The 27839-nt window shown below is 40.0% G+C and overlaps 1 protein-coding gene across 10 annotated transcripts in view; it reads left to right on the top strand.

The window, feature by feature from the left end:
• EYA1 (EYA transcriptional coactivator and phosphatase 1) overlaps positions 1-27839 on the top strand; it is a 374117-nt gene that overhangs the window by 331531 nt on the left and 14747 nt on the right. For all 10 annotated transcript variants that reach the window (XM_027561164.1, XM_027561161.1, XM_027561162.1 and 7 more), the window contains 4 exons: positions 24074-24132; positions 24229-24389; positions 25503-25617; positions 25728-25849. In XM_027561164.1, coding sequence (XP_027416965.1) covers positions 24074-24132; positions 24229-24389; positions 25503-25617; positions 25728-25849 — 457 coding nt within the window. The remainder of the gene's footprint in view (positions 1-24073; positions 24133-24228; positions 24390-25502; positions 25618-25727; positions 25850-27839) is intronic.

The raw sequence follows: 27839 nt of genomic DNA, 5'->3' as shown, positions 1-27839 counted from the left end.
AAAAGGCAGGCAGAGGACATTGGGGGCGAGGACCGTAGGGTCTTGTTCCATTTCAGAAGGACTCCACTTCTTGTCTTCGGGGCTGTGCACACCAGGTTCTCCTAGTCAAGGGTGGAGCTGGGCTGCAGCTTTCTCCCTCACACTCCTAGTATGTTGTAGTTGAGATGGGCCAGAGGACTCTTTGGTGTTGAGCTCTGCGATGTGAATGCCACAGTCCTTTCTTGGGCCTTTGACGTGTGGACTCCTGTCCCAGGTCTGATGTTTAAAGCACTTACTCTTATAGCTCCTCGTTTTCATAATTTTTATTAAGAAAAGGCCTGGGACTAAGGTTCTGATCTGAATAGACCTGGGTTTGATAACTCAAAGACCAAGGAAGGGTACCATGGACAGCCTCTAAGTAATGCCACACTTGAAGTAAGCTGCAATACATTTTCTTATAAAGGAAAGAAATTAATTTGCCCCTTGGCTTCATTATAATTTAACCTTAGGATAAATTAGAGTAACTAGTATAAACTTGGATAACTTTAAAATTTAGGTTATTGTGTGTTAATTATTTTGATACCTTGTTAAGAAATTGATTTTTAGCTAGGAAAAGAATCCTCTTTCAAAGGAAGGAATGCCACTGCTAATTACTTTTGATCTCAAGTGAAGTGTTCTGTCCTAATGTTTGTGCTTCTAAAAGTGGAAGAGCTGTAAGCTATCTTAGAAGTTGATTTTTTTTAATAGAAAAGTATAATTCACCTAGAATTAATGGAGGAACAAAAATAGATTAAAAGATATTCTATAGAATTTTAACATTATTTTTATCTGCAGTTTGATGTTTGATTATTTTCTTATACTTTTATGTGTATTTCAAATTCTCTATAATGCATATTTATTTCTTTTGTCGTTAGGGAAGAAAACACACTATTTTTGAAAACCATAGATAATATTAAAAGACAAAATTATTTTTAACTAATAAAAAGTATTATTGCAGTGCACTAAGGAAAACCTAAAGAAATTAGCAAAGGATGTAAGCAGATAAAAGAGAAAAGCATTTGAATTTTCAGTACGCATAAAGAAAAGAAAAATGTTGTATTTCACCTTTAAGTAATCAAGAGTGAGTGTTCAGCCTATTGCCCACCAAATTAGCAAAGATTTAAAATCAGTAATATGGTCTAGAGTGCAGTGAGATGAACACTTATGTTACTGATAAGGATATAAATTAGTACAGTTTTCAGAAAGGCGGCTTGATGATAACACGTCAGAACCTTAATGTACTGATCCTTTTACTCAGTAGTTTTGCTTTTAACTTCTAAGAAAACAGTTATAGGCAGAGAATTGATAGAATAATAAACACTTACTGAACACTTGTCCTATATGATTTACATACATTATTCCACTTAATACCCTTATATTTCTAGGATAGGAGCACTGGTATTATCTCCTTTTTGTAGAGTATCCAAGAGAAGCTTAGAGTAGCTAAAACAAAACTTGTCTAAGGCCACACAGCTACTGAGTGACAGATTCTAACTCAGGTTCAGTGCTGTCTAGAAATCCACTCAACCCCACGCTGTATCTCTCACATATTAGTTTTTTTTTTTAACCAATAAAATATAGAAATATATTTTAAAATTCTAAAATAGATGAATAGTGATTAATGATACATCCTCATTGGAAATTGTTTTAAAACTGCTTATTAAATATAGGGAAAATATTCATGGTCAATTCCAAGTTTTAAAAATAGACTGTACAGTACAGTGTAGCCTTGATTTTAAAATATATGGCAAATTATCTGGAAAGGCTGCATACTGAATGAGTCCAACTATTTGACATTCTGGAAAAGGCAAAACTGTGGATCAGCTAGTTGCCAGGGAGTGGGAGTAAAGAGAGATGAATTAGGCGGAGCACAGAAGATATTCAGGGCAGTGAAAGTATTCAGTATGATTCTGCAGTGGTGGGTATAAACCCATAGACTGCTACACCAAAAGTGAACACTAGTGTAGACTGTGGACTTCAGGTGGTGACGATGTGTCAGTATAGGTTCATTGATTGTAACAAATGTACCACTCTGGTGTGAGATGTCAACAGTAGGAGACCTTATGCATGTGTGGGAGCAAGCAGTATATGGACACTGTCATTTTCTGGTCAGTTTTGCTGTAAACCTAATATGTTTTTAAAAACTAAGTTTATTAATTTTTCTTGAAGTATGGAATGTTGAAGAAATTGGAGGGAAATTTTTAAAACTACTGTTATGAAACACAAGAGACACAGGCTTGATCCCTGGGTTGGGAAGATCCGCCGGAGAAGGGAGTGGCAAGCCATGCCAGTATTCTTGCCTGGGAAATCCTGTGGACAGAGGAGCCTGGTGAGCTGTAGTCTATGGGGTCACAAAGTGAGCAGCAGCATGTGACTTTAAGTTTAAAAATAAACAGCAAAATAAATCAGACTATACTGTATGATTATGATTTTAGCACTTATGACTTATTATTATAATAACCAGAGTTAAATACATTAAAATGTTGCCAGTGTGGATGTTTTTTGGGAGGTTATAAATGCTGTTTCTCTGTGATGCTCCAAAACTGAGACACTTCATTTACTAGCTAATATATATTTATTAATTGTTAGGTATCAAACACAGTTGTAGACGCTGAGGATGCAGCAATGATTAAATCAAGGTTACTGTCCTCATGGATTGTGCACTCCGGAGGGCAAGTAGAAAATAACACATTTATTGTAAATAAAATAGATTCAGGTAGAGATATGTATAGGAAGAAAATCAGAAGAGTAATTGGATAAGGGATGTTGCAGATTGGGATATCTTTAGCTGAGATGTTTGGGAAGAGGTGTCTTTAAAGAGAGGACATTTGTAAAGAAACCAGGAAGGTGGGAAGAAGCACCTGGAGCAGCAGGAAGGCATTCTGGAAGGGGAATGACCTGTACAAAGGCCCTGAGGTGGGAATGCATTTTGCTTCTTCAAGAAATAAACAAGGTCATCCATGTGGTTGGAGCAGAGTGAATGGGGGAAAGTTACAGGATCCAGATCATAAAGGGCTTTGTAGATTGTAGTAAAGAAAGTTGGATTTATTTCTAATTGCATTGGGAAGCCATTGGAGAGTTTTTAGCATGAATATGATAGACTAGTGTTTACACTTTTAAATGACTGGTCTGCTTATCATATAAGGAACTAGAATCATTGAGACCAGTTAAGAGACAGTTGCTTTGGGCTGAGACTGTAGCCACTCCAGACATGATGAAAAGTTGTAAGACTGACATATAATTTGGGGAAAGCCCTGGCAGGATCTGCTAATAGACAAGATGTGGGAGGAGAGAGCAAGTAGAGTTAAGGATGGGCACTAGCTGTTGACCTGAGTATCTAGATGGATGGTCACCTTACCTGAGATGAGGAAGAGTGGGTTTGGAGTAGTAAGACAGGGGAAAGAGCTGTCCTCAGCTCTTCTGAAATGAGCAGATTAAGTTTGAAATACCTATTCAACATCCAGATCAAGAGGTTATAAACATTTAGGTTTGGATCTCAGAGGAGAAAACCAAATGTGAAGGTGTAGTTATGGGAGTCATAAAGGCATAAGATGATATATCATCTCAAAGGGGAAAGAGTAAGAGAGTGTAGGATTGGGCATTAGACACTCAGACAATTAGAAATAGGACCAAGAAAGAAGAACTTGCAAGAGAAAGTGGTAAGGAGTGTTCAGTGAGGTAGGTGGAAAAGTACGAGGCATCACAGAGACCTGGAGAGTAGAATTTCAGGAATGAGGGGTATTCACTACTGTGTCAAGTGACTGTTGGATCTGCCCAGAATGTTGGTTGGTAATGATTGTGATAAGCACCATTTCATTAAGCAGAACACGTAAGCCTAATGGAAGTGGGTTGAAAATAAAAGAGTTGAGGAAGTGAAAACAGGAAAGATTGATTGGAGTTTCCACAATGACAAGATGCAAAAAGTTGGGCTGTAGGTAGAGGATCATAGGATCATGGTGTGGGGAGGTTAGTTAAAACAGAAGATATTTTAGACGTGTTTGAGTGCCAGTTGGAATGATCCAATAGAAATAATAAATTATGTGGAAAGGAGAGGAAGCAGCGGAAAGAGTCAAGTCCTTGGGTAGCAAGGGGGATAGGATTCAGAACACCAGTGACAGAGCTGGATTTCAGTAAGAAGGAAGGAAGAGTCGCCAGGTACAGATACTGGAAGACGAGGCTGTTCTCATTGTGAAAATACCTCCCTTGTATCTCGTGATTTTCTGTCTATCCCTTTCTATCCTCCCCCATAAGTCCCTTGATGGCAGGGACTATGACTCGTCCACTGGAAGCTTAAGCACCAGATTTGGTAGATAGAAGGCTCTCCTACGTCTTTTTAATTTTTTTCCAAAATTTTGAAAGTAATAGTCTACAGTGAGCACTACTTTTAATAATTTGCAGACATTAACTTTTTAAAAGTAAATGTCTAATCACAAATCCTAAAAATAATTGAAATTGTCCAAGAGATTAAATTTTGATATTATTCTTTTTGTAAGTCATATTTTCAAAATGTGGCAGAACACAATGGAGGTGCAGGAGGTATGATATAAAATGATATTCAGTGTGGTTCCAGTTTAAGTTTTTTTTAAATGTATATACATGCAAAAGAAGATAAAATATTTTTCACATTAAAAATGTTACCAAAAGTAAATAATTTCTACAATAAAGGATTTATCTCTGGATAGTGGGCTTCCTTGATGGCTCAAGTCAGTAAAGAATCTGCCTGCAATGCAGAAGACCTGGGTTTGATCCCTGGATCAGGAAGATCCCCTGGAGAAGGAAATGGCAACCCACTCCAGTATGCTCACCTGGAGAATTGCATGTACAGAGGAACCTGACAGGCTACCGTCTATGAGCTCGCAAGAGTCAGGCACAACTTAGCAACTAAGCCACCACCAGTGGGCATAACACTACCATAAACTAAGCTATAAATTCTCTTCATATTTTTCTTTTCTGTAGTTACTATTTCTTGTAATTAGAAAATTGTTGAATAATTATAATCAACTATTCCAACTTGACTCAAAAAAATATTCCTACATTTATGTAGTGTGTTATCTTACAACTCTGGGCTTCCCTGATGGCTCAGATGGTAAAGAATCGCCTGCAGTGCTGGACATCTGGGTTTGATCCTTGGGTCAGGAAGATCCCCTGAAGAAGGGCATGGCAACCCACTCCAGTATTCTTGCCTGGAGGAGAGGAGCCTGGCAGGTTGCAGTCCATGGGGTCGCAGAGAGTTGGACATGACTGAGCAACTAAGTGTAGCGCACAGCACATCTTACGATTCTAGGGTACTGGAGGTTGAACTCAAGTATTCATTCATTTTTGAGGGACCCTTTTGTGCCTCAATTTCTTGTCTTTAAAATTGGATAATGATAGTATCCTAGGGTCAGTATGAAGATTCAGTACATAAATACCTATTTAAATTTTTTTTTCTTGACCAGACCATGCAACATGTGGTGTCTCAGTTCCCCATCCACGGATCGAACACATGCCCCCTGCAGTGGAATGGAAGTGCAGAGTCTTAACCACTCGACCACTAGGGAGGTCCCCTTCAAACACCTGTTAGGTGCATAGAACTAGCTCTGACACACAGGAGGCACTAAGGAAGTCCAATCTGCTGTTCTTTCCTGAGTATCTTTGATGCAAAAATTGGAGAGTAGGGCCATGGAGAAAGAAGAGGGGGTGACTGAGGGAATAGTTAGGGAATGAAAATTTTGAAATAATAAGTGGTTTGCTGCCAAAATTCCCATGTAGAATTCCAACAGAAATCACACTGGAAAAACAACAGAAATTCTGCTGGTGTTCAGTTTGCAAATGCAGATGGTTCCAGGCGCATCACAGTGCACTCCTTTTCTTCTTTCCTCCTTTACGTTGTTCCCCCACCCCCAGTTCCAAGAGGGAAGGTTTCTTTGGGGCAGTTAAAGAGCTCTTGTGTCTGGCTCCCCTCACCCTGTGCTGGCCCTTCATAGAAAACAAGGGTGCTGGCTTCTTGTCCAAAAGAAGTGTGTTTCTTGGGTTGTGCTGATTGCCTTTTCTTGTTCTCTTCTTGCCTCATGTTTTGAAGGCTGACTTGTGGACCTTGCCAGTGGTATCTTTGTCATAGAGCAGAGCCTTGCCGTGTGCAGAGTGACGTAGAGGGAGAAGCTGGCTAAAGGGAAACTCTCCTCACATCAGTACAGAGCATTGACCTTGACCTCTATCAACACTGGAAACTCAGTCTTATCTCCAGGGTACACATGTAGGCGATTGAAATGAAGTGATTTTTGCCCAAAGCCACTTGGTGGTGGTGGTGGTGGTGGTTCACTCACTCAGTCGTGTCTGACTCTGCGACCCCATGCACTGCAGCACACCAGCCTTACCTGTCCTTCACTATCTCCCGGCGCTTGCTCAAACTCATGTCCATTGAGTCGATAATGCCATCCAACCCTCTCATCCTCTGTTGCCCCCTTCTCCTCCTGCCCTCAATCTTTTCCAGCATCAGAGTCTTTTCCAATGAATCGGCTCTTCACATCTTGATTAGATAATAGTAAAGCTAAGATGGGAAAAGGAATTTCCTACCTCAGTATCATTGCACAAACCTCTCTAGCCATGTCCCATAACGTGGAAATTTCTCTGCAGCAACGTAAAGGAAATAGTGGCATGATGATGCTGTCACACGCCATTGTCATATAGCAGATCCCATTAACAGAACATGTTTTCTCTAATGTATTATTTGTTTGCTTTGTTTATATGTTGTACTCTACTATTAGTAGTTGCTCAAGCAACCTAAAATCTGTTTTGAAAAGGTTTGGAGGTAGGTGGGTAAATAGATTGCTTGATTGTTAGATGACAGACAGACGGATGTATTGGTAAATTCCTATTGTTGAATAGACAAAAATATTATTTTACCTGCCTCTATCTACATTGCAGCTTCCCTGGTGACTCAGATGGGTAAGGAATCTGCCTGCAATGCAGGAGACCCAGGTTTGACCCCTGGGTTGGGAAGAGCCCCTGGAGAAGGGAATGGCAACCCACTCCAGTATTCTTGCCTGGAGAATCCTGTGGACAGAGAAGCCTGGCGGGCTACAGTCCTTGGGATCACAAAGAGTTGGAGACAACTGAGCAACTAACACACATCCACATGTGACAGAGAAAAAGTGCTGTACATTTACTCATGCTTACTCCATCCTGGACACTGTGCTAGGCATTGAGGAGAAGAGATGAAATATATTCACTGCCCTCAGGAGTCAGGATGGGAGGTGGAGACAGAAAAGTAAGGGAACGGTTATATCACAGTAAATCTCCACAGTGATGGAAACATGTAATGATGTCAGCAGAGTCCAAAACCAAGATCAGCAACCCAGCCTGTGGGAGGAGTGACGAGACTAAAAGGCAGGAGATATGACTTCCACATGATGTATGTGACCTTTGGTGTGAGAGAGCACGGCATTTAGGAACAGTTTGAGTAGATCTAAAGTGTTGGCTCAGGTGGTAAAGAATCCTGCCTGGAATTCAGGAGCCCGGGGTTCAATCCCTGGGTTGGGAAGATCCCCTGGAGAAGGAAATGGCAACCTGCTCCAGTCTTCTTGCCTGAAGAATTCCATGGACAGAGGTGCGTGGTGGGCTACAGTCCATGGGGGTGCAAACAGTCTCACACAACTGAGCAGCGAACACACACACACACACACACACACACACACTGACACTGACACTGACACTGACACTGCATGCCAAGCAGTTGGGAGGTAAGCGGGCAGAGAGGAGCCAGATTACGAGAGGCTTTGTTAACTCTGCTAAGGAAGTGCCATATCATATGAATGCCTAGGGTAATCATGAACGAATGTTTATCTTTGCTATGGAGATGAATTGCATCGTGAAGTCAGGGGTATCAATAATCTAGAGGAGAAATCACCAGGGCTTGTTTGTGGGAACAGAGTATGGGGGCAAATGGAGAAGCTCTTAAGAAAACAGTCTGGAGAGGATGTGGGAGTGGATTTGATGTACTGGGTTGGGAGACCAGAATCTTAGTTCAGGCTTGAACAGTAAGGTAGAGATGGAAAACCCAGGACAGTGAGCTGGCTCTAAAAGGAAGATGCTAAGTACAGTTTTTTGAGTTGTTGAATTTGAAGTGTGTTCTGGACATCAGACAGACTCCAGCAAATGTAGTAAATGCAGGTCTGAAGCTCAACAGAGAGAAGCAAGTTTGAAGTCATCACTCGTGAAATTGGTTAGGATTCCAAGAAGAACATATTGAGTGAAAAAGAAACATCTCAGAGCAGGGGTCTCTTTGTGAGATTTCTATTTGGCAACACAGAATCTCAACATACATTGATAACATATGTAAAACAAAAGTGGATGTTCTAACAAACTGGTAATTGACCTGCCTGTGAAGCTATCTTCCTAGTTTTACCAAAGTCTCTTTTTTATTATTTTTTATTGTGGTATAATTGATGTATAAGAATATGTAAGTTTCAGGTGTATAACATACTGATTCACACTTTTAAAGGTTATATTCCATTTATCGTTATTTAAAATACTGGTTTTATTTCCTGGAAAATAGAATAAAATAAAACACTGGCTTCATTCTGTGGATGAAGCAACTACTAGGCAGCGTGGTCTGAGGAAACGGTGAACACTTCTTTGAAATTCAGGCCCCAGTTCAGGCCTCACCTGAACAATGAATGCATGAGCTTCACCCATCCACCCTGGTGAGCATCAGAGATGGTTCCGAGGTGCAGTACCGTTAGGAGAGAATATCTGGAGCCCCAGTCAGTGCCTGGCACCTGGTGGGCCTCAGCATGTAAAGCGCCTTTTCCTGCTTGCCGAACAGACATGCCACTTCGGCTGGTAATTCACGTAATTGGCTGAGGGCTGTCAGTTTATTTAAAAATCCTGAGAAATTGACCTGTTGGTGTCACCTATGACAGACTTTTTGTTTAGATTCTTCATTTTGACAGGTGCCCAGTAATCTTCAGTCTGGGAGATTTTACTCACTTACCTTCATAGGAAGTTTTCTTAGTAGAGAAAAAAGAAGTCTTCTTTTCTTTTTCTTTTTTTTTTTTAAATTGACGAGTGCAAGAGAAAGCCTGTAACTTCAACTTCCCCCAAATGTGCTTAAGTTGTGGTCCCTGGAGTCTTCTCCCATTTCGGGGCAGTTACAATAGAGCCTCTTTCTGGGCTCAGCCAGTCCAGTATGCTAACAGCATTTCTAAGGAAAGGCTTTTCAGTCCCAGATTCTTCTTGCTACTAATTGTGTGCTACTCCTTTGTAAGGCAGGTAGAGGACCAGGGCAGACAGAGAGGATGCTGTTTTTTGATCAACATTATCTGGTGATTTTGTTTGCCTCTTGGAAAAACAATCAACTAAGAAGTATCTTCTGGTATTGTGTTTTGTCAAGAAGTTAAAGGGACATCTTAGGTCCAAGATATCATCCCTTTTAATTGGTGGAAACTGTTGTTTTAAACACACATTCATGTAGTCCTCCTGGATTTGCAGATAAAAAATTTCTACTAAACAAAAAATAAGTAGCTTGGAACATTCATAGTTGAAAGGTAGTATTTAGCATGTTTGTAATAAGAACATGTAGAAGTGTGGTGAAATAATACTTTCTCTTTGCAAAGTAGAAATTATAATCTTTGCTTTCTTCAAAATATAGGGGAAATGACTTGCATTCTAAATGCCAAAAATGAAAGATTCACTCTGCTTTCAATCACATACCTATTCAAATTGTTGTAAGCAGAAGTCATATCCCATAACTGGTCAAGGCCTTAAGGAAATTGACAAAAGCTTTCCCAAAATCCAAGAGAAAATGTAAAACTTTATATTAGAGTTAAGAAACAACTGAATTTTGTAAAGCTTTTTAGGGGTGATAGTAAACAAGATGCAGATATCCGTCTGTGTTCTCAAAGTGTTTAAAATCACGTAAGCTCAGAGTAAGGACTCAGAAAGATGAGAGTGACATTGAAACTGCCGCACAGGATTAACAGGAATCGACAGAGCTGCATGGAGTAAACTTTAGAGAAGAATGTTCTAAGCAGAAGGGATATAGAACAAGGATCAGAGATGTGAGTGAAGAAAAATGTCAAGTAAGGAAAGTATAATATAGTCTAAGGAGATAACTGAATGTCACGAATCTAAGTTTGTTCATCAACCTGGTCATTCACTTAAACATTTATCAAGTGATTACTGTTTTGTGCACAAAGATGCTTAAATATTAATTATCTTTAATAATAAATTATTCTTTTAGATGCTTAAAATAGAATTGTAAGGAAGATTGACAGCCATTGCCCTACTTATTAACAGTTTAAAAAAATGCTATCAGCATTTTAAAACAGTTTGAAGAACTCTCAGCCATTGCTTGGTTAAGAGAAATATGAGACATGTATAATTGTGGAATCAGATCAGATCAGTCGCTCAGTCGTGTCTGACTCTTTGCGACCCCATGAATTGCAGCACGCCAGGCCTCCCTGTCCATCACCAACTCCTGGAGTTCACTGAGACTCACGTCCGATAATATAGATGATTAATTGATAGAAAATGATATATATTCCATATTGCTGAGTGGAAGAGAAAGTAGCTACAAAACAGGTACCTGGTTTTACCTGCTTTTTTGGTATGTGCTCTGTGCTCCAGTCTTTTAGTCTTGTCCAACTCTTTGTGACTCTATGGACTGTAGCCCGCCAGGCTCCTCTGTCCATGGAATTTTCCAGAGAAGAATAGTGGAGCAGTTACCATTTTGTACTCCAGGGGATCTTCCTGACCCAGGGATCAAACGTCTGCCTGTTGGATCTGCATTGGCAGGTGGATTTTTTACCCCTAGCACCACCTGGGAAGCACTTTTTTTTGCCGGGGGCGGGGGGCGGGGGGGAGGTTATATATCACCTATCAAAATTTAAGCTCTATGAAAAACATGAGGAAGGCTGAGTGAGTGAGTGAGTGAGTGAGTAGGACCAGGAAGAATGATGGAAGAATTTATCAGTGCTTACTTCTGAGGGATGGAATTGAAGTTTATTTCCTTTATATATTTTTCTGTTTTCATGAATGCTGTACATGAGTATGTATCATTTTGCAATCAAACAAGATAATAAATATATTTTCCTAAAACTACTAACTCTTTAACACTGCAATGACAAAACGTAAAAATGTTAGCAATTAATTTTCAGTTGGGTTGACCCATTCTTTCATATTAAATTCTCTCAGATAATCTGGAAGGTTTCCTTAAGTATCACCCATGTGCTTGGTACACGTAGAAAAGGAATAGGCAGAAATAAGGTCCAACTTAGAAAAAAGAGAGAAAAAGACCCATAAAAAGTTCTCTCTTCCTTCCAAGAATTTACTACCTGCTGGGATACACAGAAGTGATCTCTGTAAGCCTTCATTTCCTTATCCATCAAATGTAGAGTTTAAGGGAGGGTTGGAAATAACATGGGCTTCCCTGGTAGCTCAGCTGGTAAAGAATCTGCCTGCAGTGCAAGAGACCCTGGTTCAATTCCTGAGTTGGGACAATCCCCAGGAGAAGGGATAGGCTTGCAGTATAGGGGCCAGACACATAGTAGCTCTTAATGATTGTTGCTTCTGTTATTCAGTGAGCTCCAGAGCATACGTCAGCGCTGACAAAGAAAAGGAACCTTGCCTTGACAGGTGAGAGAGGCGAGACAAGGCATTCCAGCAAGCAATAGACACAAGCGTTATCTAGTGAAAGAGGGACGTGGAGACCAGGCTGAGACTGGCCTGCCAGGAGCATGTGACCCCTCCGGATGGGCTGTGAAGGAGAGACAGACATGGCATTGGATGGGCAAGGTTAAGGCTCAGTAGAAAAGCCCTTGAATGCCCATTTGCATTGGCATATATTTAGTGTTTCTAATTTAATTTTTCCTAAGCATCTATTAGGGCTTCCCAGGCGGCGCTGGTGGTAAAGAACCCACCTGCCAATGCAGGAGACTTCAGAGACACAAGTTTAATCCCTGGGTTGGGAAGATCTCCTGGAGGAGGACATGGCAACTTACTCCAGTATTGTTGCCTGGAGGATACCATGAACAGAGGAGCCTGGTGAGCTATAGTCCATAGGGTCACAAAGAGTCGGACACAACTGCAGCCACTCAGCACACATGCAAGCATCTATTGATCACCTTCTGGTTAAAAGTCAGATACAGAAACAGAAGTGAAGTGTATTACCTGCCGCCAAGAAGCTAACCCTCCACAGTGGAAACTGTATTTCAGGGTGGGAGGGTGGACAAAACCTACTCTGAGAGAACTGTATCTGACGGTGATTTGATGCACAGGCTGGATTGAAAGGAAAAGGGCTAGAAGCATGGTGAATCCCATGTTCCATTCTCATAGCTTTGTTAGAATTCTAGTTCCTTCCCTGAGAGAAAATTCTAGTGGCACTCACTTTTGTACCCTCTCTCTCCAGCCCTCCCCATGTTTATGAAGCCATTCTGGCTATATCTGCATTTCATTTATTTTTGTGTGCTTAGTGCCTGGTATAGGTGATCAGTCATTATTAGTTGAGTACATAACAAAATGAAAGAATACAGAATGTGTGTCCTGTAATATATAACATAGACTATATTAATGCTATATAATACTTTTCTGAATAATATACAAACAACCAAAAGATATTCTTTGTGGCTTGAAATGTTTAATCATAGGAAAAGGGGGTGGTTTTATAGGAAGTGAGACTGTGAGTATGAACAAAATTTTTCCTTAGTTTTTAGCCCCCAACTCCTTTTCCCTCTGCTATTGACACGCATTGGTTTGGGGCACACTAGATCCCCCTGCACCCCCATGCTGGAGGAAATTTACCAGATAAGACAGTTCACACAAAAGTAATGGAGCTTGTCATTTACCCTTACCGGAAGTCTTTGTCTTATAAAGGAAGATTGAAAAGGGAAGATTTCAAGGGGTGGAATTTCAGACCCCCTGATACTTAGAAGAGAGAGCTTTTTGAGTAAGACAGTGCCTCCTGAGAGGTCCTCACTCCCCACATGAGGGGCTGACAGTGAGGGAAGGTGATGATGGAATCTTCCTTCAGCTCATGGGGAACCTATTTTTTAAGTGCCTGTGTCCGGTTCTGCCAACTTGTCTCTCGGGAGTCAGCAATAAATATATGGCAGAGGAAATCAGCGTGGAAGATTTTTATTCACTTATGAACTGAGGGTGTTATTCTGAGCTACACATTCTTTGATACAAAATTGAGTCTCTTTTACCAGTATAAAGTCATCTCGCTGTATATGTTAACTAAAGTTGACAAATTGGTCTCTTTTAAACTTTCAAATTTTACTTCCCACCCCTGCAAAAAAAGAGTCACTTAAAAAACCAGTTGCATTGAAATACGCCTTTAAAGATTATAGACAAATGGCTTGAAGGTCAATGAAAATGAATCAATAGACATGGAATGATAATAAACCAGAACTTCTGTTTGTTGCAAACACTGAATTTTAGAGTGAAATATTGTTTCAGAGATTAAAAAAAAAAAGAGCTCTCTTAAAATATGACCAGCTTAATATTATAGCTTTAGTTCATTGGTTTATGTATGATCAAAACAGAAATAGTCCATGTAAAGAAACTTCTAGTTAAATGCTTGGTGAATGAATTAGTATGTGATTGATTTTCTTCAAATGGCAGTGACAGTTAAAAGAAAGTGATTGCAGGAAAGGATAAAAGGTTTCCTGGTTTGAGTATGTTTCCGTGCTTCTGGCAGCAAGTTTGCAATAAAAAGAATGATTTTTATGAGAATGTGATTATTCACAGCAAGACTAGAGTTGGTGTCACTATGAAAAATTCTTCTTTGGTAGATACTCTCAGCAGGAATAATAGATCTAAAAGAAAGGCAACAGGAATTACAAAGAACACTGTGGCCAATGACAAATTATGTTTGCAAAATGATGGGCAAACCCATTGAAAACTGAGAAATCAGTTCAGCAGTAAATCAAAGGCTTATTCTTAAGAGTAGTCCTGACAGTCAAAAGAATGACATTTATATTAGACATGTGCTGAGTTTTCTTTTTTTCAAGGCTCTGAATTATTATTTTGTACATTGTCAGCCTTTACTGTTTTATCTTACTACTTGACTTTAAATTACATGATACAATTAAAAATATGATATTTTAACAAAAAACTATGTAATACAATTTGACATATTATGAAACACTGATGCACTACCCTATTTTGTATTTGAAGGTATATAACATAACATGTGGGCAAACTCCGGAAATGGTGATGGACAGGGAGGCCTGGCGTGCTGCGATTCATGGGGTCGCAAAGAGTCGGACACGACTGAGCGACTGAACTGAACTGAACATTTTCACTGATTTCTCTGCAGATTTGTAAAATGCCATATCTTCTTATGTTAGCTGAACTATAAATGAAGCTATTACATTTGGGCCAAAGCTTTCTGTGTATAGTATCATGCGGTAAGGGTACAGAATGCACTGAAATGTATTTTGTGCTATTGCACAAAACATAATCAGTAAAAGATGGATCTTATAGCATTAAATTATTAGGCATTCACCATATACCTTTTCACTTGGTGCTTTTTATTCACTGTATTTTTGAAATTTACTGTATTTTTTTAAAGAAAGGAAAATTATGTGTTGATATCATTTGATCAAATGTAATAACATGCCATAATTATCAATTAAATGAATCCATTACTTTTAGAGACACAATGTTGAACAATTTCAGATAAGCCCTTTTCATTTTAAAAACTTATTTTCAGTTCTGTCTGGCTTTGATTAGTAAGCCTTCTTTTCCTCACCGTAAGGTGGAGGGTGTGAATAAAGACAAATATATTTAATATGACCATGTGGTAAAGAAGGTATTCATGGTTAGAAAGAAGGAACTCCAAGCAGAGTGAAACTGACATATTTATTAACACGGTACCACTTGCTAAGAAGAAACCAGCTTCATGCAATTCCTTTGGGATTCTTGGAGAAGTGTGCTGTGGTGGTATTATCATGCCATCTCACTTTTAATGAGCACATTTTTAAAGGAATTAATACTATAAGAAAATATTACAAATTTGAAAACATGTTCTCATCTTCTCTTTAATTCTTTAATAAGCTTGATAGCCCTATAATTTTTATTTAGTGATCTTAAATATTTAGTATAACCTTGTACATATATGAAAACATAGCATAAGCACTTTATCTTCTGCTTTAACATGCCATCTTCACATACTTTTCAGTAAAGATTTTATCCTCTAAATGTTTTATGAATATTCAGCTAAACAGAATGAGATTGAAATAGCTAATGTCTTGCCTTTGCTGAAACTGCTGTAATTCAAGTCTTGGGTTTCAAATACAGGTATTAGAGATATTCTAGAAAAATATCTCTTTTGTTTAGATAATCCCTACAGGATATTGTAACTTTAAATGCATTAAAATATTGTTTCTGTAAGTAAGAAACAATAATTAAAAACAGCATAGGTCTCTACAAGTTGCATCTTATTACCAGATCTCAAAAATTGATGTTAAAATTCCTCTTACCTAGTTTGAGATTTGAAATTGTTTTTATTTTTTTTTCCCTATCGGCTTCTATATTTGTGTCATCCTGTTCCTATCAAAACAGAACAGAATATTGACTTATTAACACGTGTTGGCACTGATGCTGTGCTGAGTAGATAGTTTTAAAGTGGGAATGTAAAGATAAATTTGTCCAGCTGTATTTTAATTCCTTAACTTGTGTTCCCCAAACTGTCTAACAGAATGAGGCAGATTTCAAAAACTCCCTTTGTTCTTCATCTCCTGTGCTGTAGCCATGGGTAATCTGCAACCTTTTCTTCTGCAAGGAAGCATTGTGTGGGAAAGCAAGGGCGATCCACAGGTCACGAGGTGCACCCCAGACAGACATGACAGGTCCTGCTGCTGAGAGCCAGAGTAACAGAGCTGCGGCCCCCACATCCTCCTTTCCAGGTGGCCCGTGCCACAGGCATGCCACCAGTCCACAGTGACAGGCACAGGGGCACAGCAGTGCTGTGACTTTTCGTTGCATCCATTTGAAAGTGTAGTGCGGGTCTGGACACAGCTTTAGGAAGCACGCTACAAGCACATGACTTAGACTTACTGTTTAGATTAGTGAGTCTAAATACACAGCGCGCTAATTGAACAGCCTCTTTTATGCAGAGCAAAATATCCCAGTAAAATCCAGGTTTCTGCAAATTTACTAGCGGACAGAATTTCTTTCTTTCCTGTTTTAAGCAAAGTATATCATTGATTTATAGTGTTGTGTTAGTTTCAGGTGTACATCAAAGTGATTCAGTTATACATATATTTTTTTCAGATTCTCTTCCATTATAGGTTGTTGCAAGATATTGAATACAGTTCCCTGTGCTATGCCATACAGACAGAATTTCTTTACCACAGAGCTCAAGGAGCTGAATCTAATTGTCAGTGAATTAGGAGCAGGACTCTTCACATCTTTGCCATCAATTAGTTTGCTTCTGGACCACCCCTCCCCCCTCCATAGAACTTCCAAGTCACAGAAAATCTCTAGGGTTGACCCATCTTACCTTATTTTTCCAACAAAATTATGCAGCTATCTAGGCAGTCGGGAGTTATTTCCAAAAGCCGCATGGAAATCACTCCCTTAAAAACCTGTCACTCAAATACTGGTCACCCTGTAATGCCATCTGTACAATTTGGATTTTTGATTAGAAAGAGGGTAGTGTGAGCAGAGCCACAGGGAGAATCTTTTGTTTTTTCTTTTAATTTTTCAAAGCACTGTTGATCACTTGCCTTCCAGACAGCTGATGTGAGTGTGTGCCGTGTGTGGTAGTCGCTTCAGTCGTGTCCGACTCTGTGTGACCCCCTGGACTGTGACCCCATGGAGCCCACCAGGCTCCTCTGTCCATGGAACTCTCCAGGCAAGAATGCTGGAGTGGGTTGCCATTTCCTCCTCTGGGGGATCTTCCCGACCCAGGGATTGAACCCACATCTCTTATGTCTCCTGCATTAGCAGGCAGGTTCTTCACCACTAGCGCCACCTGGGAAACCCATTTGAGTGCGTTGTCTCTAAAAGCACTAGAAATACTCCTGTACTCCATATATTATAGTTTTCATATTTAGGAATAAAAGGAAAACGTTCTGGTAACTTGCAGATGTCTAAGGTGTCAAGCTAGTTATCTTATTGTTTGGTGGAGAGGTCAGAGCAGTGGATGTAACTGCTTGATGACAGAAGGGGACAGAGAACCCAGCCACCGTGTCCCTGGCCAACTCCAGCAAGTCTCAGTAGGCTCACTGATGCACAGACCCAATGAAAATTGCTCCTTCTCTGGGGATGCTTTTTCTTTCCATTTTTACTTCATAAAGGAAGGTATTGAAACAATTAGTCGGCAGTATGGTGTTCGTTTTCTCATGGTAAATTTGGAAAATGGAGCAAATATCGCTTCAGTCAGCAGAATCTGGGCTTATATAACTCAACTTCTCCCAAGACATGTTTGTAACATTTTTATATTGTTCCCTTTCATAACGTGCAGACTGCCTCCAAGTCTTCAAGTCTGTTTATGCAAAGCCTGCAGGTTTACTTGGAGTTTATGTTTCTAGTGTCAGGTTCAGGGGTGTAAACGCCTCAGCATCCTGACTGTGATGTCACTGTGTTTGGCACACAGAATAAGACCCATTGTAACTGTCTTAATTCTTTTCATTAATTTTCCTAAATGAACGTGAATGGCATGGTGTGTTTTTACATAATTATGGCACAAGTGAGAGGCTTGAGGGAAAAGTCCAACCACTACGGTATCAAAGCAGAATAAATATTTGCAGAAAAATTCTGCCATAACTTAATATTTTGCATATGAGCCCCTGTACAAAATCTGAGTTATTCCCGGAGCTCAGTCCAAAAGAACATGTCTGTGGCCCAGCCCTGGAAGGCCAGAGATGATGATGGATCGGAAAAAGGTCAGCTTGAGTTGCAGTGCCAAGAATAATGACAGAAAGAACCAAAAAGGCAGAATAACAGTGCACCCAGAGTTCTGAGGGAGACCATGCCTTTGCTGCGTGGCCGTGAGATAGGACCCCCTGTGGCTTTCTTCCTGCTCCCAGCCCTGGACCTGGTATTCAGCTGCTTCATGGGTTGGCAGTTTTCCCCAGCCATGCATGTCAGCATTTTATAATCCAGCCCCACAAGTGCTGAGATGTCTGTAAGCTGAGGGCCCAGAGTCACTGAAGCTTGCCGATTTTATTGATTTTACTGCTCTGTGAGAAGCACAAGCCATGGAACATAAAGGGAAGCCAGACAAGGCTGAACTTTGGGTGTTGGGTTTGTGGTGTTTATCTGAAGGATGCTTGCTCACAGGAGCCGTTTCAGGTACAACAGAGCCTGCAGGCCAGTGCCTGTGGACTCAGCATCATGCTTCCCTGGTCGTTGCCACCTGCCCTCATTCAACTCGACTGTGACTGTGACCGAGTCCTTGTTCCTAGGCTTCGAGCCTTCTAGTAGGACACGTGACAAAGTCATGCTAATACCTATGCTCTCATCTACCCTTGCGCTCTGTCCCCTCCACCCTTGTAAAGACCGAGTTTCCATGATGGCTTTCCTCCTGGGATAATTTCTCTCTGAAGTGCCAATCATTTGGAGGCCAGGTGGAGAGATGAAGGGGTGGGGCTTGAACTGCAGGATGGAACTTGAACCTCCGAGCTCTGGGCCAGAAGTGGTGACAAATGCTGGACCCCCAGGTGGGCATGGGGCAGACAGAGGTGAGGATACATCCTAGAGCAGGAATTCCATAAACATTAAACAACTGACAAGCCAGCAGGGGCCTAGGTTGTGGAGTGGGCCGTTGTCTAAATTGTGCAAAATCCAGGGATCCTCGGGAGAAATAGTGCTTGGGGATCAAAGGCCTGTATAGTGTCTCAGCACTGAGGTTACTTAGTTTTTCTGAGTCTTCACTTATTTGCAGCCGTAAAATAGGCTGTAACATTAAATACTATTTTGTGTTCAACATAAGTAAGTATCAGTAATTCAGCTCAACAAGAAATAGGAGTCTGTGTGAGTAGAAGCAACCATGGGCCTGCCTCTGCAGGTGTGCTAAGTCACTTCAGTCATGTCTGACTCTCTGTGACCCTATGGCCTAGCCCGCCAGGCTCTTCTGTCCATGGGATCCTCCAGGCAAGAATACTGGAGTGGGTTGCCATGCCCTTCTCCAGGGAATCTTCCCAACCCAGGGAACAAAATCGCCTCTCTCATGTCTCCTCCAAAACCCGTGGAGTTCTTTACCACCACACAAATATAGAAAACAGCTCTTTTGGAGTTGTTAGCCATCCCTTCAAGGGAAGGAAAAATCCATTCTTCACGGGATATAGACTGTCAAGACAGGATACCTTTGTAATCCAGTGTCAGTGGGCGGTGTATTCCTGGTGCTTTAGGACTTATGGAAAGGGAGGGACTGAGCTCACCGTGGGAACAGTGGGCCCAATATGTTAGCAATGTCTAATTCAGTAATAATTATGAAATTTACCTAGTAAGGATAAACCACAACTTTGCCTAGCACTGGCTTGACTCTTAGAAGCTCTTTGAGGGATGTGGGTATATGTTAAAACTGGTTAAATAAAAATGTTAATTATATACTCCTGTAGTATTGACATGACATGATGTAAACCTTTATACAAAAACATTGATTTTGACATCCCTTTGGAAAGCCATGAACAACAAATAGTTCTCTGCTTATCTCTTGATCCCTTTCCAGCCCCACATCAGTTCTCGTATCTGTAGTTTGGGGGTTGAAAGAAACTGTTTAAGATCTTTCCTTCCTACCTCTGAGACCTGTTGATTAACTGCACAGAGTCCCTTTGCATCTGTGGGGTGTTTTCTAGAGAGAAGGATGGCTGGCCTCCAAAAGGTCACCTTCCCCACCCTCATACTACAGCCATTCAGAAGTAGAGGACCAGCATTGTCAGTCCCTGTCACCTGCTGGTCCATGCAACTCTTCGCCTTCGGCCTCAGGGCCTTTACACTTGCTCTCTCCTTGCCCTGCAAAGCTGTTTCCCTAGACACTCCCACAGCGTTGCATATTCCCCTTGCCTGCCGTATTGCTTCTCCTTAGCACTTGTACAGATTGTACATGTTGCATGTTTTCTTGTTTGGATGTCTCTCCCAACTGGAATGTTAGTTCCAAGATGGTAAGGATTTTTTGTGTTAAGTGGTGTGTCATTAGCATCTACAGCAATACCCAGAACAGGTATTCCTTGATAAATAATCAGACACAATAATAAATAAATGATCACCTTTCTAACCCAAAGCACCCATTAGCCAGTTTGGATCCATGTTGAATGCAAAGTCTATCAGGAGACAAGGAAATGACTACTTCACACACCTACATGAGACCCCAAGCCTGACACCCATGTGTGTTTGGGGTCCCTTAGGTATCTCAAGCCTGACCAGGCCAGAATAATGCATGACCAATTAATTAATTAACACTAAATTGGTTGAACTGGCCATGGGAGGCCCCTATGTGGATGCTGCCCCAAGACTTGGATTCGGTAATGGCTTGAATTCCTTAAAATCTTATTGCATACTTTTTGGAAATTTATTTCAATTACATTTTCAGCACATTCAGTCTTTTGGGAATAAAAATGTATTTTCTCATGGAATTATGTATATTCTGCACTCTGTGTATTAAGCATCTAATTAGGGTTTGTAGGCATAGACTTTGGCACCTGAAAATATAGAAGGCTTCCATTACCGTCTTCTGTGTCTATAGACTCTTGCAATGGGGCTTTAAACTTGGCTGCTGCTGCTGTTTCATTGGTTTCATTTCTTCTCCTGTCCCTCTGTTCATTACCTAATTGTCTGGGTTCAGAATAGATTTGCGAATGAAAAGCAACCAAATTCAGAAAGCAAAAATGGAAACCTCAAATTAGGCTCTTAGGAAAACAGGCAAAAAGCTGGATGGCTTCTGAAAGGTGAAAGAAGGGAAGCCTCATCACCATGGAGGAGACAATTTCAGGATATCAGAATGCAGGGAACTGCAGTTTTCTAATTTAACACTAAGTACAAGTTCACACATTACAGGGCTCAGCTGAGAAATGAAATGATATTTCAGTATCTTAATGGTCTCCATTCTTTGAGGAATTAGTTTTGTATGGGTAAGCATCAAAATAGTAATATTATAGTTTCTCATTAAAAAAAAAAAAACTTTTTTAAATACACAGCTTATTTTCCAAGACATTTATGCCATTATTTGTAAACTCATAATAGTGACTTATCATCTTTCGTATTGTTGTTCAGTCGCCAAGTCATGTTATCAATTGCAAGTTTGTGCAAGACTACTTGTCTATTGTTAAGTAAACTGAGAGCTCATTCCAAAAACATATTTTACATAGACACTTTAATGATGTTTTAATTTCTAAGCGCCAACTAGGCCCTTTAAAAATGCTCTTGATTTTTTAATCTATTTTTTAATTAATTTTTGTTGGAGTATAGTTGCTTTACAGTGTTGTATTAGTTTCTGCTGTACAGCAAAGTAAATCAGGAATATGTATATCTCCTCTGCTTTTGGATTTCCTTCCTATTTAGGTCACCACAGAGCACTGAGTAGAGTTCCCTGAGTACATTCTCATTAGTTATCTCATTTGATTAAAATCATTCTACAGAAATTCTCTGGCTAAGGTATATGTATGGCTGATTCCTCTTGCTGTCCACCTGAGACTATCAAAACATTGTTAATTGATTATACTCCAATAGAGAATAAGTTTAAAAAGAAATTCTCCTGCTAAACAGCAGGGTTTTGTGGTTGCTGTCACACCAAACTTTGCTTTAATCAGATCATTGTGAAGTGAGTTTGGGCTGGGAGCAGTTGACCCTTAATTAGAGTAAACCAAGATAGTGAACAGTACTTCAAATGAGGGCCCAGCCTGGGAACAAAAAGCCTTAAGGAAAGCTGGCAGGAGAAAACAAATACAGGATTCGGGCAGACAATAGCCGTGGTAGAGTCATCAACAGTCATTAGAAGATAAGGCTGCTCTGTTAGTAATGGAGATTTACAGCTGCATTAGCTTAAGAAAAGCCTCTTAACACCCTGTTTTTCCAAAGCATTCTTCCCACCCCTAGAATTAACCGGGTAACTTTGGGTCAGCTTTGATTCCTTAAATTCAATTCTTTTACACACATCTTTTCCTCTTCTAATTCCTCAACTTCCTCCCTCTCTCTGTTCTTTCTCCCCAGAAAGAAAAATCCTGCATTAACAGCACTGAGGCTTTGGGGGGTTCTGTTTGTTTGCGGGAGTACCCTTTTTCGAATTTGTTTGTGTTTTAACTAACCACACACCCTAACAGAGTCGTGTACCAACAGCATTTTTGTATTTCTGTCTAGATGAATGGCTAGATGGTAGAAAGTCACGATTCAGTAATTCTTTAAACCCAGAATAAGTATGTTGTTGAAAAACACAACTATCATTCATCTTTCACCCTCCAAATTATGTATAATAACTCAAAAGAAATTTCCCATCATGTTTTGCAGGAATGACCTGTTTTTAAAATGTTAAATTCACAGTCCTGCCTGCGAGGCCTCCTAGACTTTTATTCCTTTTTTTTTTTTTTTCCTATCTGGGGTTATGGACCTCAGGAGAGCAGGGAAGGGTTACAAGGTCAAAGCCTTTTTCCTCCTTGGAACTTGCGGCTTGCTGGGAGAGGGTTGCCTGGAAAATAGATGCTTTAGAAGGAAGAGGTTGGGGTCAGGATTTTAATTCTGTTAAGCAACAGCTGGTTTGAGTTTCTTTCCACTTCTATCTCCTGCTCCCTTCCTCACAAATCCGTGGAGAGAAAGAATTTGTGCAGAAGGAACCGGCAACATAAAAATCCACCTTCTGTTCCTAGGGTGCTTTATCTCTGGCATCTTTGTTACACATTGAATGTCAAGCACTAGAGGGATAGGATAGATTTGATGAGGTGAACTCTATGGGAAGGATGGCTAGAGCTTTAGTCCAAAGAACCTTATAAAATACAAGATGCACGCCTGCCGATTTCTTATAAGATTTTTTTCACTAAAACTTTTAATGGAAATAAGTGTCAGAAAGGCCACTGTGGTATTTGGAGGCTGACTGCCAAGAGAAGAATCATGGCTAAAATATTAAAACATGCCAAGTGTGTATTACTTGTTTCTGAACTAGAGACCATGTCTCCAAATTATAGTTTGCCTTCATTTGTTCAGCAAATGTTTATTGAGTGTTGCTCTTCCCACAAAGATGCTGGAGGCCGGGGCACAGCAGTGAGATGTAGGAGTGCTTACATGTGAACAGGTGTATCAGTGTGAACCCGTCTGACTGGGCTTTAACCCACAATTACACCCCCTATTCTAAACAGTTTATGCATGGTGTGGCATTTTAAAATCAGGTCTGTTCCAATCATTTTATAATCAACTCATAAATCCACTATTTAAAATGAAAATGTAATAACAGAAAAACAGTTAAAAAAAAGTTTTTTGAAAAAAGTAAAAGAAAAACATCATGGTTAATTTTTTTTAGATTGGGAAGTCTCCCATGCTTTTTTCCTACACACACACACACACACACACGTGTGTGTGCGCGAGCAAAATAAAACTCACATCTCTCAAATCAATGGCAAACTAGTAACAGATTTTCTGGTCTGGGCTCCACGCTGGCCTCAGGCTGTGTTGGTGTGTGGCTCAACAGCAATCAAAGGTCATAATTTCATTGGCAGTTAGCATCAGGTTTAATTTTTCTAGCATGTTAGATTTACCGAAATGTCTGGTTTCAGTTACACTTCGGCATTGACTGAATCAGCTCAGAGCAGTGTGATGTCTTCAGGTACCTGAGGTTTATGGAACACATATGCTAATTGTTTTCGATCACTTTCCTTTCTAAACACAAAAATGTGTTTTCTGAACCTGAGTAACAGTAGTCCGTATTGACATTGCTCCTTTCTTACATTGAAAAAGGACCCAAAGTAGGTAAAAATGTCAATTTAACAAGACTGCCACCTACTGATTGACGTGGTTGGCAAACACTACCAATTTCAGTGTTTGGTGGTGGTTGTTTTTTTTAAATAGCTGTGTATGGTTTTTCCCCCAAAAAATGTAGATGCTTTTTCAAAATTAACATGTATCAATTTTAATTGTGTTTTAGGAATGTGACCAAGTTCATATAGACGATGTCTCTTCCGATGACAATGGACAAGACCTAAGGTGAGCCCGTGATCGGGATGTTATGGTTTAATTGCTCAGCTCATTAAGATGAACTTTCTCTTTGGTTAACTTTGGGCTTTTCTTGCATCTAAATAGCACATATAACTTTGGAACAGATGGCTTTCCTGCTGCAGCAACCAGTGCTAATTTATGCTTGGCAACCGGTGTGCGGGGCGGTGTAGACTGGATGAGAAAGTTGGCCTTCCGCTACAGACGAGTAAAAGAGATCTACAATACCTACAAAAATAATGTTGGAGGCAAGTGACTATCACCAGTAGCTTGCTGGGTTGCTTAAGACAGTCTCAATAAAATACTCAGAGCATCACACATTTACATAACATTTTTGGGGGTAGAACAGCTTTTGCTGAGAGTAGTTTCATCTAACCAGTGATTATTCTGCTGTGATTGAGTGAGAGAAGTAATAGACTTAGAGCCAGCTGCCCTGGCCAGTGGTGTGAGTTAGTAAACTTACTAGAGTACGTTTCTTGACTTCTTGCCTAGAGGACTTAAGATGAATCATAAAGCATCCTTCGCAGGTAGATGTTTGTATTAGTTCATCTTTTGATTGTGTTTCAAAAGGACTTTGGTACGAAAAGGAATATATTGACCTCCCTGGTGGCTCAGATGATAAAGAATCTACCTGCAATGCAGGAGACCTGGGTTCAATCCCTGGGTTGGGAACATCCCCTGGAGACGGGAATGGCAACCCACTCCAGTATTCTGGCCTGGAGAGTTCCATGGACTGAGGAGCCTGGTGGGCTGCTATAGTCCATGGGGTTGCAGAGAGTCAGACACGACTGAGCAACTAACACACAATGAAAAGTTTAAGGGTGGGTGTTGGTTTCTAGCATGGCTAAATTCAGATGCCCTGGTGATGCAATCAGTAATCCTTGGCCTGTGATTTCCTTTGGGGTCAGTCCTTCCTGAAAGGTGGCAAAAGTGATCACCAGTAGACCCAGGCTTCTATTCAACCAGTCCAGCACCTCCATGGGGTGGAGAAACATCTTTCCCAATAGATTCAACAAAAACGTTCCAGACACTTTCAGCGGCCAAGACAAGGTCATATGCCTGTTCTGGGAGCCAGACGATAGTGTTGTGTCTCTGCCCAAATTATTCAGTTGGAGGAATAGGGGTGAGTAGGCTCCCTCAATAGAAGAGAGGACTTCTATAACTAGAAAAAGGGATGTCGGGGATGCAGAAACAATAGATGTCCCCTACAGTACTAAATATTTGTTGAATGGTATGTGAAAAAATTGCTTAGTACACGTAAAGCTTGAGGGAGGTATTAGAGTAGTTTTAAATGTTTATTGTTTATAAAGTTGGCAAAACTCGTTGGTAAGGAAGTAGTTCCTTTGCTTTTAAATCCACAGGTCTGCTTGGTCCAGCCAAGAGGGAAGCCTGGTTGCAGCTAAGGGCTGAAATTGAAGCCCTGACAGACTCCTGGTTGACACTGGCTCTGAAAGCCCTCACGCTCATTCACTCCCGGTAAGTTGTCCCCAAGTCACTTCGTAGGGCCTCTGCCTGAAGACAGGCTTTGCTTGTTCGTTGTGGAGACTTATTTTTCAACTGTCTTTTTTTTCTTTCTGTTCTCATAGAACGAACTGTGTGAATATTTTAGTAACAACTACTCAGCTTATCCCAGCGTTGGCGAAAGTCTTGCTATATGGTTTAGGAATTGTATTTCCAATAGAAAATATTTACAGTGCAACTAAAATAGGTAAGCTACTTTTTAATCATTTATATAACAGTCAACCTTTTGCTTTCAGGCTAGTAAAAACAAAAGGCAATAAATAGGATTTTATTTACAGGATTCTAAATGTCAGAAAACTAGAATAATGTTTAAACCAAGTTTATTGTCAAAATTGCCTTTAGATGTGAAGAGAAATATAAAGCATAATCCATGTAGCTGAACTCAGAAATTTTTACTTCACTGGCTGACATTAAAACTTATGCATTTTACTACCGTCAACTTAGCATCATTTTTAGATTATTATCTGATTTTTATTCTCTTAGGTAGCATCAACAAAAATTATTTTATAAGCTAAAACAAGTAGTTATATAGAAACATACAAAGCAGAAATAACTAATAGCAGCTTTAATTGGGCAACTCCAATATATTATTATTACTGGAACTTTTTTTTTTTTTTTGCTTTAACATGTGTAAATGATTAAGTTCTCATTTTTGTTATGGGGATCAAAAAATTAGATTCTTGCAAAAAGAAAATGTAGTTAGGAAAGATTACTGTGAAATTTACTTAAAATATCAAGCAAGACAAAACAAAAGTAGGAATTAAAAGAAGACATGGCTCTTGTTCTTAGGGAATTCACTAACAGAGGAAACAGACAACAAAATAACTATAGTATGACAAAGTATTCAGTGGTATATAAATGAACATTTATCAAGTATTTACTAGGTGCCCAGAATCGTACTAAACATTTTACATATTAAAGTCCATCTTTGCAACCTTTTCATTTTACAACTGAGGAAGCTAAATCTCAGAGATATAAGTAAGTCAGTTTAAGTTAATAGCTAGTAAAGTTGAGGATTAGAGTAGATCTCTGAGTCTAAGGTCCAGCAGACCATTCCACACGCTGAGGGATCCTACCAGTAAGTGCCCAGTGTGCACTTCATTGGGGGAGCATTCAGTCCCACTCAGAAGGAGGCAGAAGGGCAAGTGTCAGTGAAAGTTAAAGGGAAGGTCTGACATTTGAGCTGGGTATAGAAGGGTATATAAGAGTTTATTTATAGGCAGTTTTTATAGGCAGATGGCTAGTGAGAACAAAGCAACAGAGAAATGAAAATGTATTCCCTGCTGAGGGAGTTGTGAGTTTTCCTGGGTGATTAATATGCAGTATTCATGGGTAGCTGGCAAGGTAGATTTGGGTTTTAAGTGGCCTTATATGTTGCTATGATGAGGTGAATGTTATATAATTGAGTCCTAGGGACGGAGGATGAGTGTCCTGGTAAGTGGGAAGAAGGTTGTTTCTGGCTGAAGAAAAAGGGGCAAAACAGACTATCTCTGATTTGTTCTTCTCTTCAAAGAATTTACTAAACTATCACTAAAAAATTACGTGTTTAGTTATTTGTTCATAGTCTCCTTGATAACTGAGTCTGTCTGGGTCATTCATCATTGTAGCCATAGGGCCTAGCACATAGTAGGTACTCAATGTTGAATGAAATGGATGAATATATGGTTGTTTATTCAGAAGAAGGCTGACAATAGAGGTTTCTCTTAGGCAACTGGATAAGTAATGACACTATTAGCTGATGGGGAAATCAGATTTGATGACAAAAATAAGAGTTTGATCCTGCTTATGTGAGTTTGAAGAACCTGTAGGATATTCAAATAACCCTATAAAGTTGGAAATAGTTGGAGTTTGAGAATGACTGCTGCCTCCTGAGAAAGGCCAAGAACAGAAAACTAGAAGACCCTTATAAAACAAAGAATTCCTAGTAGCCTGATATAATCCAGAATTTTTACATGTTCTCAGATAAATTAGTAATCAATTTCCATTAACTCAGGTCTTTATCTGTATCAGTTAAGAGAAATCATGTTTTGTGAACAGGGATCCAAGATAAGGTTTTATTGGCACATGAAAGAAAGAACATATTCCAAATAAGCATATAATATACAAGAGATAGTACTTAACTTCCTGGAAGGAAAGGAATAGTAGTATATTACATGTTCTGCAAGTTGAAGTTTAAT

The sequence above is a fragment of the Bos indicus x Bos taurus genome, chromosome 14, assembly GCF_003369695.1.
Source record: "Bos indicus x Bos taurus breed Angus x Brahman F1 hybrid chromosome 14, Bos_hybrid_MaternalHap_v2.0, whole genome shotgun sequence".
NCBI lineage: Eukaryota > Metazoa > Chordata > Mammalia > Artiodactyla > Bovidae > Bos > Bos indicus x Bos taurus.
The sequence above is the reverse complement of the archived record's forward strand: the minus strand, read 5'-3'. Positions and strand labels throughout refer to the sequence as shown.